Below are 16,587 nucleotides of genomic sequence, written 5' to 3' on the forward strand. Positions count from 1 at the left end.
TATAATCATATTAGTAGTATCCAATCTTCTATTTCTAGACGTAGTTTAAGTTTCCTACAGGGAAGTATCAGGCTACCTATATCACGTTGAAGAGCCCTGAGGGCATCCTGGGTTACCCACTGGACTACTAATTGCAAGGTCAACAGTTCAAAACCACCAGCTGTGCTTAAAGAGAAAGATGAGCTATTCTACCCACCCAAGACTTACAGTCTCAGAAACTCACAGGGCCAGTCAGTTCTGCTCTATCCTACGGGGTCAATATGAGTCAGAATTGACTCGCTAACAATGGGAGGGTAGAGGGAGAATGGGTTGGAAAGAGGGAACCGATTACAAGGAACTATATGTGACCTCTTCCATGGGGGATGGACAACAGAAAAGTGGGTGAAGGGAGACGTCGGACAGGGCAAGATATGACAAAATAATTTATAAATTATCAAGGGCTCATGACGGAGGGAGGAGTGGGGAGGGGGGAAATGAGGATCTAATGCTGGGGGCTTAAGTGGAGAGGAAATGTTCTGAGAATGATGAGGGCAATTAATGTACAAATGTGCTTTACACAATTGATGTATGTATGGATTGTGATAAGAGTTGTAGGAGCCCCTAATAAAATGATTAAAAAATTTTTTTATATCGATTACAGCATCACTTCTGAAACTTCACTAATCATAAGATCAAAGAAAAGAGATTCACTAAATCCAATTACGAATGATGTGTGGCAAATTTAAATAACTTGTATTGATTTTCTTCTCAGTAAATTATCTTAATATAATGAAAATAAGGCAACGTATTGAAAATGAGCACTAACTGATGTTTCAGAAAGTTGCATCCCATTCTTATTTACATGATAATGAACAGAAGCATGCAGTGTTGGCTAGGTCTGAAAAATGCTTCAGGTGTCGTACCTTTGATGGTCACTTTTGATTTGGAAGTGTCACTGCCAGCCACGTTGGAAGCTTTGCACATGTACTCTCCCGCGTCTGCCTTGGTCACGTCCTTGAGTTCCAGCACGGCCGTTTGGCTGGAAAAGCTGAAGCTGCATCTGTCTGAAGGCTTTATTTCCCTGCCAGCCTTCAACCACTGGATCCTAATGGGCTCAGAACCCTGGACGTGGCAGCCGAGCTGCACGAATTCTCCTTCACTTGCTGTTACTGGAGTGAGGTGCTGATCAAACACTGGAGGCTTCTTAGGTTCTGGGATTGAAAAGATATTGTTAATAAAGCAAAAACTATAAAATTAGAGCACACATCTAACAGTTTTTCCTAGAACCAGTAACATTTGTGGCTGTAGTGGAGTACAATGAGGTCCCTGGGTTATTATGCTCTGAAGACAATAGTTACATTTGTTAGAATATGAATATATATCAAGTAATAATTTATATATATACTTAAAAACAAGTTCTAAACTGATGCCATTGTGTTCACAGATCACCAGGCGTCTGTGTCCCGGTTGAGCACTGCCAGCATGGCACTGGCAGTGACCATAAACTGCTGTGCCACACGGAGCATGGCTGACACTCGCCAACCTGCACGATGTTGTCCGGTGTTGTCAATCATTCCCGACTCCTAGCCACCCCGAGTTCTCTGATAAGAGAACAAAATGCTGCCCTTTCCTGCGCTATCCTTAGAATCATGCTGATGCTCCAGTCCACGATTGCAGTCATTGTGTCAGTCTGTCCTGCGAAGGAGCTTTCTTCTGTTCTGCTAACCTCCACGTTACCCAGCATGATGCCCTTTTCCAGCAATTGGTCTGTCCGGACAGAATGTCCAACTATGTGAGATGAAGTCTCGCCATGCTAGCTTCTAAGGAGCACGTCAGCCCTGCTTCCAAGACGGGGTTGTTTCGCTCTTTGGGCAGCCCATGGTTCTTTCAATACTCTTCACCAAGACCCTAATTCAAGTGCAGCAAATTTCCTTATTCACTGTTCAGCGTTCATGGACATAGGAGGTGATTAAAAACTCCAGGGCTTGGGTCAGTCACAACTTAGTCCTCAGTGTATCATTTTTGCTTTTTAACACTTCAAAGAGCTCTATTGCAGCAGATTTGCCTAGTGTAATATGTTTTTGGTTTCTTGATGGCTACTTCCATGGGCACTGATGGTGGGTCCCAGTAAAGTGAACGCCGTAAAGTCTTTTCTTCGTTTATCATGGTGTGGCGTATTCATGCAACTGTGAGGATTTTTATTTTATGTTGAGGTGTGATGCATTCTAAAAGCTGTTAATCTTATCTTTATCAGGAATTGCTTCAGTTCTTCTCTTTCATAAGCAAGGCGGTACCTCTGATACGTAGCAAGCTGTGAATTAGCCTTTCTCCAATCCTCATGCTGTTCTCTTCTTCTGATCGCCCAGCTTCTTCGGTCACTTACTCAGCATATAGATTGACTGAGCACAATGAAAGGATACACAACTCCTGATTTTAAACCCTGCGGTTTCGCTGCTTTGTGTCTGAACAACTGACTCTTGGTCTATGCACAGGTTACACATTTATGTCACCAGGAATTCTCATTCTATGCAATGTTACCCATCATTTGCTATGGTCCACACAGCTGGATGCCTTTGCATAGTTCATAAAACACAGCTAAATTTCTTCCTGATATCCCCTGCCTGCAGCCAAGATCTACGTGATATCAGCAGTGATCCCCCTTGATGCATGTCCTTCTCTGGTTCTGGCTTGACTTTTTGATAGCTCTCTGTCCCTGCTGATGTACTGCGGTAAACATTTTCAATAATCTTCAGCAAAATTTTGCCTTGTGTGGCACTGGTGATATTGTTGGAAAATTTCTACTTTGGTTGGACCACCTTGTTTGGAAGGGACACAAATATGGGTCTCTTCCAGTCAGGTGGTCGGGTAGCTGTTATTCCAAATTCTTGGCATCGATGCGTGAACACTTCCAGTATTGCATCCATCTACTGAAACATCTCAATTTGTATTCCATCAATTCATGGAGTATTTTTTTCCTACCAATGCCTTCAGTATAGCTTAGACTTCTTCCTTAAACATGATTGGTTCCTGATCATATGCTACCTCCTGAAATAGTTGAATAACAACCAAACATTTTGATATTGAATAGATATCTATTCAATAGCAAAACCACCATGACTGAAAAGCACAACTTGAAGTCGTTGCTGAGCACATGTTGTTCATCTATATTGTTCAAATGCTTTTTAAAAATGAAGGTCATCTAAATTAAATTAAATGAGTGATAAAGATTTTAGTTTAAGTTAAAAAAAACTTCAGCGGTGTTTTTTTTTAAATGAAGCTCATCTAAATTAAATGAGTGATAAAGATCGTAATTTAAGTTTAAAACAACAACAACAACAACAACAACAACAACAACAAAACCCTCAGTGGTACTAATCTCTTGGTCATATCGTTGCAGTCTGAGGTGGCCAAGTGGATCATCAGAGTAGATCATTTAATTCCAAACTGCTCCAGCAGGTTGCTCTATCAAGTGATTTTGATGCATCTGCATAATTATCTGGCTGAAGCCATTGTGCTTAGAGAATCAAGTCGAGGTCTCCTTAAACAGCACCCTTGACTTCTTGGCCTCCATTTGCCTAACTATGTTAATACATCTTGTATAATTATGTGCAACATCTTATTTCTTCTGAGCAAACTTTAGTCTCTGTTTTTGGCTTGAGATTCACATTTCATACTTATTCTTGAGGTAAATAGTGACCAAAGCATATTATATAACTAATAAGTAAAGTTCACACAATACTCAACAATGACCAATTTAAAACAGTTTCCAAACAAATGTGCATTTTAAGCAAAATATATGCATGCAGTTTAAAGTAGGCTTAGATTTCTAACTACCTAAGAGAATTTTACGATACAACTTGGAAGGTAAGATTAGTCCATTTTATTAAGTGATAACTACTTTGCTGGGCTGTCATAAAATGACTATAGATAGAGACTCCAATGTTAGGTACTTAAAGAATATATAACAACTTTAGTAACTTCCTTAGTCCAAATGTAACAAGAAATGGACATGCCTCGTTAGTAGGCATTGAAGCGACACAGAGCAGGCTGGTGTCTGTGACGCTAACTAACCTTTGATGACAATTGAAGATGTGCACAGAGCAGAGCCTGCATCATTGGACGCTTTGCAGGTGTACAAACCAGCATCGGCCATGCCAGCTCTCTTTACTTGGAGCAGCAATGCATTGTTCTTGAAAGTTATTTCACAGTTGGAAGTCGGATGTAGCTCCATATTATTTTTGTACCAAGCAACAGTTATAGGTTGTGAACCGGCTACACGGCCCTCAAGCTTGAAAGAATTCCCTTCTGTTTCTTCTACTGTTTCGGAGAGTTTTTTAGTGAAACTTGGTGGGATTAGCCGCTCTGTAAGAAATTACAAAGATAGATGAAGCGGAATCTAGAAAAATGTTAATATGAAGCTTTTTGAGCAAAAAAAAAGTCTTTTTATGATTGTTGTTAAAAGCCAATGCTAATCAATCCAACACAGTTGGTTAGTGTCTGTTCCAGAAGATTCTAGGCCCTTCCACAAACTTTGAAACCATTCTCTGGCTTTTGAGTGAATCATAGGAATAATTTAAGACTGGTTATAGAAGCAGAAGTTTGCAGAGGGGGGTCCCGGCTTTAGAGTTCGGTGTGATACACATACAGGCATGCTTCCTTTTACAGAACTTCACTTTATTGTATGCTACAAATAGTGCTTTTTTTAAAAAAACAATGGAAGGAGTGTGCCAGCTCTGCACTGATCAACGGGCGCTACTTTTCCAACAGCACGTCTGAGCAACACATCTGATTATTCTCACGGCATTTCAACTTTGTTTGGACTCCTATTGCACACTGACAGACAACAGTAAGCACTGCCTCCCTTGCACTGGGAACCCAAAACCTGCGTGTCATTTGCTTCCCTGTGACATTCATTTGATTGCATTGCTTTCTCTGCAGGGCTCTGGAACCACACATGGGAATGCCCATATAACATTTCCAAAAATCACAGGAGGAAACTAGGAAAATTATTAACTTGCTTCATTGTAAATACTGAAATATGTTTGACATTTTTAAAAAATTTGCCTTAAGAGTTCACTTGCCATGATAGAAATTGCATATCTAGGATACAACATAAGACGATTACATTTTGTTGTATGACACGCAAAATCAACGATACCTTTTATATGCAGCGGAGCTGTGCAGGCGTCCTTTCCTACTTCGTTCACAGCGTGACAGGTATATTGTCCAGAGTCTCCTTTGTCAACCTTGAGGATTGTCAAGTGGGCGGTGTTTTCCAGGTAACTAATTTGGTAGTTTCCACCACTTCGTATCTCTCTGTTATCTTTGGCCCAGCTGACTTTGATCGGCTGTGTTCCAGTGACGTGGCACTCAAAGTCAGCACTTTCCCCCACCACGGCATCCGCAGGGGCCAGGGGGATGTCAAAGAAAGGTGGGTTCTTCCCCTCTAAGAGTAGAACAGACACACACATTGTCAGCCTTGATACTCTGGAGCCACCCACCTGATGGAAATTGTGGTATTTTCTAACTCAGTTTGTTACTTGAGTATGACACTTTTAATGAACGACAGAAGTAGGAAGGAGATTTAAGAATCCACAAACCTGTGAGAATGAGTTTGGCACTAGAAGAAGCAGAGCCTATAGGATTGGTAGCTGTGCAAGAATACTGGCCTGCAAGGCTCCGATCTGTTTGAAAAATATTGAGAGTGGCCACGTTATCTAAAAATGATGTCTGTACACTGGGGCCATCTTTCAAGGGCTTGCCATCTTTGAACCAAGACACTGAGATCGGCTGGGATCCGCTTACGGCACATTCAAAGACAACCGGTAACCCAACTGTTTCCTGAACATCTCTCAATTGCCGAGAAAAGGATGGTGGAAGCTTTTTCTCTGAAGGGACAAGAACAATAATAAGAAATCTGGAACATTTAACATGTACTAACTATTCTCACCTTGGTTGTCCTACAGGTATTAGCACTTCTATCTAAATATCCTCATCTATTAACATCTCTTGGATTCACTTGGAGACAAAGCAAATCATATAGACTCTGAGAGCAAAAGTGAGGCCACCATACTGGAGCGAAAGTACAAAACTGTAGGCCATTAGAGAAATGGAGGTTTATCTCCTTGCATGCAGTCATTCTCTTGCTTTTAAAGGCAGATTTAAAAGAGCAATTTAAAAACAACTTGGGGAGATACTCGTGGAGTGGAATTTAAAAGAATCGTAGGTCACTTATTTTTCTTAAAGCCTTCATGACAGAGACCAATGATTAAGAATCTTTCCAACAGAAGTATCAGCCGTCTTACTTCTCTCACGGTACTGACTGTCACAAAGGATAAGAAGCTAAGAACAGATGTCATAATTGAAGAAGACTATTGAGCGTTTGGACAGATTTCCCCCCGAAGAAGGGCCTTACTGATGCTTTATATCTAGTTCGCAAGCAACACAAATGCATTCACTTAACAAATCAGTAATCACCTTGAACAGTAAGGAAAGTGGATGAAGAAACTTCTCCCACGCTGTTTTCAGCTCTGCAGATATATTCTCCACTGTCATTGGTATCAACTTGGTTGAAAACCAGGGTGGCCACATTGTTCCTAAAGTGCATCTTGTAGGTAGCAGTGGGTCTCAGTTTTGTGTCTCCTTTGTACCAGGAGACTGCAATTTCAGGGGTCCCAGCAAGTTGGCACTGGAGGGAGGCAGAATCTCCAACGGTCACCTTAAGAGGCTCCAACTGCTTGACAAAATATGGTGGTTCTGTAGCACCAAAAGAGGTCATCGTTAATCAAAGGGGTGTCCCAGTAGGACTACTTGTATCAAAAGCTATGACTGTGCATGCATGACAAACCTAGGATGAGTATTTGTGCTGAACAGGAGTCTTTTCCAGAAGCGTTTTCAATGTAGCAGTTATATTGTCCCGCATCCTCTATCATGCTACTTGGAATCTCTAGGATGGCAGATTTTTCCGTCGTGGTGATATTGCATCTCTGAGAAGGGCTTACTTTTATGCCGTTTTTCTTCCACGTGACTGAAATCGGCGGAGTTCCAGTGTACGTGCCTTCTAGGATCAAGGACTTTCCTTTCTCGATGCTGTAATCATTGAGCCTCTTGACAAACTTGGCTGGGGCTGTACAAAACACACAGGAAGCATGAACTCAGCAATACAAACGCCCAGTTACAGACACATGGATTAGCATATGTGTACACATCATCAACACTTGGAAGCAATCCAGACATACCTTTTACGTAGAGATGTGTGGTACAAGACACCTTGCCAGCTTCGTTGCTGACTATGCAGGTGTACTCTCCACTGTGTGACGTGTCCACACCAAACAACTCCAGCTCAGCAACCGACTCCTCCAAAGACACGTTGCACCTGTCTCCAGGTACTAGTTCACTGCTGCCCTTGAACCAGCTGACACTGAATGGAGGCGTGCCTTTTACGATGCTGGTGAAAGTGACATTTGCCCCAGTTAAAACATCCATGGACTCTGGTTTCTGAACGAAAGACGGTGGTTCTAAACACAAAAGCACAGACGAGACTGAGCTTAGTATTGGTGCACTGGGAAAATCAAAGGCTTCCTCGACTACGGAATGCACTTTTCTTATCTAGGCGCGTAGCTGACCTCTCACAGTCAACGGTGCACTGCATTCGTCAGAACCAGCCACGTTGGAAGCGACACACGTGTAGTCGCCAGCATCTAATTCTTCCAGCATGTTCACTGTTAAAGCACAAGTGTTGTCTGTCAAGGTGGTCTGGTATTTCCGTCCACTGCTGATCTCATTCCCTTCGTGGAACCAGGACACGGAGATGGGAGGTGACCCATAGACTTTGCACTCCATGACCACCGAGGACCCAGAAAGACCATTTGTCTCTTTCAGTTTTCTTGTGAACGAAGGAGGCACAATGCGGTCTGGAGGTGACAAAAAGCAAACACATGGGGTTACACCGTTACTAAATGGCTCGTAAAGAGAACGAAGATCTTGTTGAGGGAATTGTTTGGCTCCTTTGCAAGAATCCTCTGTGGGCTCACACAGTTGAAGCTAGAGCTTAGGCAGGATGTGCTAGTTGTTTAGTTAGGGATTTGGCTTTCTTTTGCTGGGACCCAATACATGGTGAATTCCTACAGCATAAGCGATGTTAGAAAACCCCAAATGACCACCTTATCCAGGACTTATGGTAAGTTGTATTCTTACCACCCTGACTTGTGGGGAGTCTTCCAAAAGATAAGGCAAACAAACCCTTTAAACTTGCCTTTCTCAGGTGAGGCTCTAGGAGATGGAGTTTCCCTTACACATATGTGCCAAGCAGGAAGTATGTTGGGCTGACGATGAAGGAAAAGCCCAAGCAAACCCACCTGAAACTTGAACAGAGGCCGTGCAGCTGTCTTTGCCAACAGGGTTCTGCACCTCAAAACTGTACACCCCACTGTCATTCGGGGTCACGTTGATAATCTTCAGGCCTGACACTTTGTTGAAGAAGCTTATTTTGTATTTGCTGTCACTCGTCAGTTCCTTCCCATCCTTAAGCCACTTAGCGCTGAGCTCCGGTGTCCCAGTGACCGTACACTCCAAGGTGCAGGTATCTCCCGTGGTCACTTTGATGGATTCTGGCTTTTCCACAATAGCTGCAGGCTCTGCCAGGAGGTGAGAATGACATCACGTTTTTAAATCACATGGAAACATCGAGGAACACAGGCTCGATGAAGTACGCGCATCTCGTCCACGGTAACGTGGCTTTTGTACTCACCGAGGACAGAGAGCATGGCGGAGCACTCTTGCGACCCGGCATCATTTTTGATCTGACAAGTGTATCTCCCTGCATTGGCCGGCTCTGCTCTTGAGAACTGTACGGTTGCAGTGTTCTCGGAATAAGAAATCCAGATGTTGTCACCTTCTCTAACGATCTCCCCCTTATCTTTGAACCATGTCACTGAAATTGGCTCTGGGCCTTCGAGAGTAGCCTGCAGCTGAACTTCATTTCCAATGATGGTAGAAATGTCACTGAGTGTCTTCACAAACCTGGGGGGTGCTGATGAAAAACAGGCACAACCGGAGTTTAAAATGTGGCATTCTTAGTAGTTCCCTCAAATCACAAATGCTAAGAATTAACTAGTGACGGTACATCATGAAGGCACTGTCCTTGCATGGTGTAGGGGCACAGTAGGGCTCATATGAAGCAGGATGTTAACTCCAGCTGTCATCAGCCAATCAAAATCTAGGGGCACAACTGCCTAAGAGGGCAGTTGGTGGGCTATGAGGTAAAATAGGAAACGCACTAAATCCAAAAGTAAAGAAAGATAGAAAGGAAGGAAGCAAAAGAGAAGAGACGGGTTGTTACAGGGGATGGAGCCCCAGCCAACGGGGCAATCAACTGCTACACGGTGAGGAGGAAGAATGAGCACAGAGTCCATCTAACCTTTGAGGGTGATGGCACCCAGGCAAGTGTCACTCCCCACGTCGTTTGTGGCTTTACACTGATATTCCCCAATGTCTGCAGCATCAACATTCAAGATGTGAATGCTCGTCAGGAAATTCTCAGACATGATCTTGTACTTCTTGCCACTTCTAAGCTCTCGCTTGTCTTTATACCAAGAAACTTGAAATGGAGGAGTCCCCTGAAGCTCACATTCAAGGTGGACATCAGCTCCTTTCAGCGTCTCAACTGGATGAGGCTTTTTGCGGAAAACGGGTGGTTCTACAATTGCAAGGAAACTTAGTGAAAAAAAGGAGCACTTGGATGTATTCTGTAAGTATACAAGTAACAGTCTATTTTCCATCCATCATGGAAAGAACAAAAAACATTTATTATAAGTAAGAATCAATTTCCATTCTGCCATGGGGGCGGGGGTAGCATTACTTTCAATGTTGGACAAATTGTATCCTTTAACAATTTAAAAAGACCAATGGAGAGCCCAAGGGGAAATGAGAGCGGAGGCTAACGTGAAAAGCACAGGGGGAGAGGAAGATGTGACTGACCTTTAACCTTTAGGGAGGTGCTGCTGCTTGCACTGCCCGCTGCGTTGCGGGCCTCACAGGTATAGTCTCCGCTGTCTTCGACGCGGAGATGGTGCATTTCTAACACCGCCACCGAGTCAACAAAGGACATTCTCACTTCACTGCTCTCCCGAAGCTCCGTCTCATCCTTGTACCATAAGACTTTAATTTCTGGAGACCCGCCTATTTTGCATTCATATCTGGTGTATTCAGCCTGCTTCACAATTCTGGAAGGTTCTAGCTTCTTAATGAATCTGGGTGGCTCTATGGAACCGAGAGAAAAAACACAGGTTAAAGAGCAGAAAAAATACCTATAACTTAAGGAAAGGTGAAAAAAGGAATGTCTGGCTAAGAGAGTGTGACAAGGGAAATAAATTCATTTGATTCCATTTTAAAGATGAATAGAAACCCAGAGAGTAAACCCACCATCCATCCACACATCTACCTCTGGTGCCAAGACATAGTGTAGCCTTCTGGGCGTCCACGGAAAATGACAGCATTTGAGTATTGTCCTATCTGTCAGCTACTAGGACACAATTTCTATGGTTGCAAAGGGAAGCTATAGGAAGAGCTGAAATAGCAAAATTGGGCCAGAGGACGATGTTTTCGCATACAGCCCTTGAATATGCATTTCTTCAACCTTCATAATTTCCCTCTGAAGTGGGTGAGAAGATTCGACCAGCTCGTTCCTTGAACTTAGATTCACTTTCTTATAACAGCAGCCACAAACATGCTAGAAAGATGAGGCTGTTTCCCATAATGTGAGCTTCAGAGAAAGTATTGATATACTCTTCTCCAGGCTCCTACCTTCCATTATTACTTGAGTAAGGCTAGTAGCGTACAAGAAGATGACCCCATACTGATCTGCATTTTTCTTGGAGGGCTTGATAGCTTGAGCCTGTTAACCCTTACCACCCCTTGCCGTTGAGTCAATTCCAATTCACAACTGCCCTCCACAGAGCCTCCGCGCCTACTTATCTTCAAGGGAAAAGAGGAGCTGATACCCAGGGCTCCAACAGAAAGTAAATGTTTAGAAAATAATGATGGCAACATAGGTACACATATGCTTGATACGATTGGTGTGTGACTTGTTAGAAGAGAGCTGTACGAGCCCCCCAAAAATGAGCTTTTAATTAAAAAAACTATCTTTAAGGGAATCGGTGAGCTCATCTTTATCTCATGGAGCAGTTGTTGCACTTGAACCATTGAGCTGTGGTTAGCTACCCAGTGGTACCTGACAGCACCACCACGGGTCCGTCTGCTAGTCCTTAGAGGGACAGAACCCACTCATTTAGTACCCCCTTTTCAAAAAGAGTCATTTGTTTGTCCTAATATGACTCCTTTCACACTTGAATTTTCTTAGAATTACACAAAAAGCTTATATATTTACTCTCTCCTTTGTATTTTTAGCCACTGAAAACACCCCCTCATAGTATTTGTCTTCCTTCTTTTAAATTTAAAACGTTTTTAGAATTAACCCTGTTTGGAAAGACCCTCGATCTGTTTAGCACATGGTCCTTCTTTTAAATGTAACTTTCAAGCACATCCACCCTCTTCTACTTTAAAATCTGGAAACGAGAAAAGCGGAAACACGCTATTGTACTCGAAGATGTACCTTGGACACCCAGGCGAGCAAAACAAGAGTCCTTTCCGGCGACATTACTTGCGTAGCACGTGTACTGCCCAGCATCGCCTTTGCCCACTCTGAGCACGGTCAGAGTGGCCATGTTTTCGACCAGCGTCATCTTGTAGTTGCCTCCCGGGCGAATCTCTCGGTTATCTTTGGCCCAGGTGACTTTGATTGGAGCCGTCCCTGTCACGTGGCATTTAAAAGACCCACTTTCTCCAAGAGCAAGATCTACTGAGACGGGCTTTAGATCAAAGAAAGGAGGCACTTCATGCTCTGCAAAGAAGGAAGACCAACACGGGGACTTGAGTTTCCAAGCTCGCAGGCAGACACGCAGTGGCCCCAGTCCTTTGGTGGCGCAGAGCGCTGACGCTGGCGTACACTACAGAGGGGACGCCGACCTACTCACCTGAGAGAATGAGCTTGGCACTGGACGAAGCCGTCCCGAGAGGATTAGAAGCTGAACAATTGTACTGACCAACATGGCTCTGGTCAGTTTGCAAAATCTGAAGAGTTGCTACATTATGAACAAAAGAGGTTTGCAAATTAGCATCATCTTTCAAAAGGACCCCGTCCTTGTACCAAGACACTTGAAGAGGTTCGGAGCCGTTGATGCGACATTCAAAGGCAACCGGGAAGCCAAGTGTCTCCTGAACATCTTTCAGTTTTCTTGCAAAGGAAGGTGGAAGCTTGCGCTCTGTAAAGAAGTGAGAGATAGCCCTTATTTACAGGAGAAGACATGTTTTGATCTAGTCAAACTTGGATTTCTTATAAGAAATGAAGTGAAACTGTCAACACCCAGAAAGAGGAATTCCACAAAAGCACCGTCACCTTTGATAACAAGCACCGCGGAAGACGCGACGGCCCCCACGCTGTTCTCTGCCTTGCACGAATACTCTCCCACATCGCTGTGATCGACTTTGTTGATGACTAAGGAGGCCACGTTGTTTTTGAATTGCATTTTATATGCAGGGGCTGATCGTAGCTTCGTGTGTTCTTTATACCAAGAAATTCTAATTTCTGGGGTTCCATCCACCTTACACCGTAAAGTCGCCGACTCTCCGACGGCCGCTTCCATGTGTTCCAGGGGTTCAATGAAATACGGTGGTTCTATAGCAAAAGGGAAGGCAATCGGTCAGTCACGCCAATGACAAGAAGATGCTTCAAGAAGGAGCGAAAGAGAGTAAGGGAAAGAGGTTCCCCACCACACACCTAAGACCGACACCAGCGCTTCACAACTGTCTTGACCAGCCTCATTTTCTATCAGGCAACTGTACTGTGCATAGTCCTCCACTGTGCTCTCAAGGATCTCCAGAATTGTGGACTTCTCGGTCATGGTCATGCTGCAGTTCTGAGACTGTGACAGGGGAAACTCATTCTTCATCCAGCTTACGGAGATGGGCGGCGTGCCCGAATACGTGGCCTCGAGAACTATAGGGCTGCCTGACTCGACGCTGAAATCAACCAGTCTCTTCACAAAGGTGGCTGGTTCTATAAGGAGAACACACGAGGGTCAAAGGCCCATCTCACAGAGAAGACTGAGAAAAACATAAGAACATGACCCTTGGGTTGGGGAACCAACCTTTCACAAACAGGTGCGTGGTACAGGAAGCACTGCCAGCATCGTTAGTAACGAGGCAGGAATAGTCTCCACTCTGCGGTGGCTCCACCTCCAGCAACTCCAGTTCTGTGACAAAGTCTTCGAGGGAGATGGTGCACGTCTCCCCGGAGACCAGTTCCCGGGTCCCTTTAAACCATTTGACTTTGAAAGGAGGAGTGCCCCTAATGACGCAGGAGAACGTGAGGCTCGTTCCAGGTAAAACTTCCACAGAATCCGGGGTTTGTACAAAAGAGGGTGGTTCTACATATCCCAGGGAGGGGCAGGCACAAGATGAAGAGAGAAAAGAAATCCAAGTAAGAAGTGCTTCTGCTACTTGAAAACAACAACAACAACAACAACAACAACAAGGCACTAAACGAAGAGGAAATATGTTTCATGCTAGGCAGGCCTGAAGCCACACAGAAGAGGTGTTAGGGAACAGTGGCCCGATCCTTCTCACTGACCTTGGACTGTCAGAACAGCCGAGCATTCTTCAGAACCCGCTACGTTGGCAGCCACACAGGTGTACGTCCCTGTGTCAGAGGGCTCTAACAAGCTCAGGTTCAAGGTACAGACATTTTCCAAAAAGCTGGACTGACACTTGGGCCCGCTAACGATTTCATTTCCATCCAGAAACCAGCCCACTGAAATTGGGGCCGAGCCAGACACTCGACACTCCAAAGCAGCCGAGGCTCCCAGGACAGCGCTCAGGTCTTTCAGCTTGCGGATGAAAGAAGGAGGCACAACTCGATCTATGTGAAGAAGGGTAGGTTTTTGTTTAAAGACCCGCTGATCTTATTGTCCGAGAAAACTATCTTTAGAGCAAGTCTTATACTACTCACCAGAAACATGGACCGAAACAGTGCAGGTACTTTTCCCCACGCTGTTTTTCACTTCAAAGCTATATAACCCCTTGTCACGCATTTCTGCAGAGGGGATCCTGAGTGAGGCCACTTTGTTGATGAATGTGATGTGATGTTTGCTGTCTGCTGCTAATTCTCTCCCATCTTTGAACCACTTGGCTGACAGTTCCGGTGTTCCAACCACTACACATTCTAAGGCAAAAGGATTCCCAGTTGTGACAGTCATGGGTTCTGGTTTCTCTATGATTCTGGCTGGTTCTAGAACAAGAAGCACATGGCATTGAAAATGAAGTCACTCCTCCCCCCTGAAAACATTAAGCATGCCAGTGATATTTTCTTGGATAAGAGTAATATTTGCAGAACGTGATCGTGGATCAGGCAAGCTTCTTTTTTTTCAGCGGTGGGCTTGGCTACTAACCTAGTACGGTCAAGGCTGCCGAACATTCTCTCATTCCAGCGTCATTGTTGATCTGGCACACGTATTTTCCAGACTGAGATGCTTCTGGGCTTCCCAGCTGGAGGGTGGCAACATTATCCACAAATGAAATTCTGGTGTTTTCACTGTCTCGGATGACATCGCCCTTATCCTTCAGCCAGACCACAGTGATGGGCTGGAAGCCTTCCACGACAGCCCGCAATTCCACGGCCTCTCCCACGAGCGTTGAGGTGTCACTTAGTTTTTTCACAAATCGTGGAGGTTCTAATGGAAGAAATTAGTGGATGGAGGAAAAAAAGGTAAGGCGCGTCGTCACATGCATTACGAGTTAACTAAGAAAAGATATAAAGGAGAGGCATATTGTTTGTGCCCACGCATACACACCTTTGAATTTGACAGTGCAAACACACGTGTCACTTCCCACCTCGTTAGTAGCTTTGCAGTGATATTCTCCTATATCAGCGGCATCAAGGCTAAGGATGTGAAGACTAGTCGCAAAGTTTTTCGAAGTAATTTTAAATTTCTTGCTGCTTCGAACTTGTTTCCGGTCTTTAACCCACACCACTTCAAACGGGGGAGTTCCGGAAATTTCACATTGCAAAATAACATCGGACCCTTTCAGGGCTCCTATTGGAGAAGGCTTCTGACTGAAAAGAGGAGGAGCTACCAGAGAGAGAAAAAAATAGAAAAAAGATAAGAACACTTGCATACTTAAAAGGAAAAAGAACCATTAAGAATGACTGGTGCAATCCTATGATAATATGCCAACAGAATAAATGACAATTCATAGAAAAGGACTGTAAGAATTCTAAGAGTACCACAAGGAAAAGGCACACCAGCCTGTGTGGTTCAGGGACTGTAAATAACAAAATCCAAATCCGAATGAGGGAAATTTATCAGAACTTAAATTCTGAAGTTCTAGTTCGTAGAAGGCTATGGATGACGTGGAAGCCCCAAATCCATTTACAGGGTCCCCACATGGATGAAGCCTCTGGAGAATTCCCTCTGACCACAGTCCAGGGATGTGAATAGCCTTGCTATCAGTTAGACTGTATTGTAAAGTCTATTAGGGCAGAGATAGTTAGGTTAAAATGCAACACCTTATCATTTGATGTTCCTGTTGACTCATTTTAAAGTTCTTTCAGTTTTAACTATTTTCTGCTTTCTCTTCGATTGAGGTTTTGTCATTGTGTTTTGTGTGGTTTTCTATATATGAAATATGGGTAGGCAAAACTACAGAGACAGTCACTGGATTAATAAGTACCTTGGGGCATGGCAGGGAAAGGTAAGCAGACATGGGGGGCCAATAACCATGAGCACTAGAAGAAAGTGTTCTGAAATGGATTGTGGTGATGACTGCACAAATCTTCTTAAAATACTGGACATCTCTTGCAGAGGGGTAGTGGGGAGGAGATGAGTCACTCAGGGTTCAATATAGCAATGATGAAACTCACAACCTTCCTCTAGTTCTTAAATGCTTCCTCCCCCCAACTATCATGATCCCAATTCTACCCTGAAAACCTGGTTAGACCAGAGGATGCACAGCGGTACAGATGGGAACTGGAAACACAGGGAATCTAGGACAGATGAACCCCCCAGGACCAGCGGTGAGAGTGGCGATACCGGGAGGGTGGAGGGAGGGGTGGTGGGAAGGGGGAACCAATCACAGGGATCTACATATAACCTCATCCCTGGGGGATGGTCAACAGAAAAGTGGGTGAAGGGAGACACCGGGCAGTGTAAGATAAAAGAATAATTTATAAATTATCAAGAGTTCATGAGGGAAAGGGGAGTGGGGAGGAGAGGGAGGGGCAAAAGGAAAATGAGGAGCTGATTCCAGGAACCCAAGCGGAAAGTGAGTTTTGAGAATGATGAGGGCAACAAATGTCTAAGGTTGCTTTACACAATTGATGTATGTGTGGATTGTGATATGAGTTGTGTGAGCCCCAAGAAAATGAGTTTTTAAAATATTTAAATGATTAAACAGTATGATATGTGATGTGCCAAAAGATAAACACATGCATTCTAAGGTTATGTCAAATGACCTTGATGGATTAGTCGTTGTTTGTTTGAAGTTATGGCATTG

General features: G+C 44.0%; 1 protein-coding gene across 1 annotated transcript in view; it reads right to left on the reverse strand.

Moving 5' to 3' along the window:
- Window positions 1-16,587, reverse strand: part of TTN (titin) — a 315,644-nt gene that overhangs the window by 207,063 nt on the left and 91,994 nt on the right. Inside the window, exons 77-97 of the mRNA XM_045294579.1 lie at window positions 14,886-15,164; window positions 14,484-14,765; window positions 14,045-14,323; window positions 13,667-13,954; window positions 13,185-13,463; window positions 12,815-13,093; window positions 12,434-12,712; window positions 12,012-12,299; window positions 11,591-11,878; window positions 9,958-10,239; window positions 9,398-9,676; window positions 8,729-9,010; window positions 8,337-8,615; window positions 7,605-7,892; window positions 7,218-7,496; window positions 6,827-7,105; window positions 6,457-6,735; window positions 5,580-5,867; window positions 5,138-5,425; window positions 4,051-4,341; window positions 903-1,190 (exon numbers count right to left, since the gene is read on the reverse strand). Coding sequence (XP_045150514.1) covers window positions 903-1,190; window positions 4,051-4,341; window positions 5,138-5,425; window positions 5,580-5,867; window positions 6,457-6,735; window positions 6,827-7,105; window positions 7,218-7,496; window positions 7,605-7,892; window positions 8,337-8,615; window positions 8,729-9,010; window positions 9,398-9,676; window positions 9,958-10,239; window positions 11,591-11,878; window positions 12,012-12,299; window positions 12,434-12,712; window positions 12,815-13,093; window positions 13,185-13,463; window positions 13,667-13,954; window positions 14,045-14,323; window positions 14,484-14,765; window positions 14,886-15,164 — 5,943 coding nt within the window. The remainder of the gene's footprint in view (window positions 1-902; window positions 1,191-4,050; window positions 4,342-5,137; window positions 5,426-5,579; window positions 5,868-6,456; window positions 6,736-6,826; window positions 7,106-7,217; window positions 7,497-7,604; window positions 7,893-8,336; window positions 8,616-8,728; window positions 9,011-9,397; window positions 9,677-9,957; window positions 10,240-11,590; window positions 11,879-12,011; window positions 12,300-12,433; window positions 12,713-12,814; window positions 13,094-13,184; window positions 13,464-13,666; window positions 13,955-14,044; window positions 14,324-14,483; window positions 14,766-14,885; window positions 15,165-16,587) is intronic.

The sequence above is a fragment of the Echinops telfairi genome, unplaced genomic scaffold (genome assembly GCF_000313985.2).
Source record: "Echinops telfairi isolate 266 unplaced genomic scaffold, ASM31398v2 ScPeMD7_3;HRSCAF=10, whole genome shotgun sequence".
Classification (NCBI taxonomy): Eukaryota; Metazoa; Chordata; class Mammalia; order Afrosoricida; family Tenrecidae; genus Echinops; species Echinops telfairi.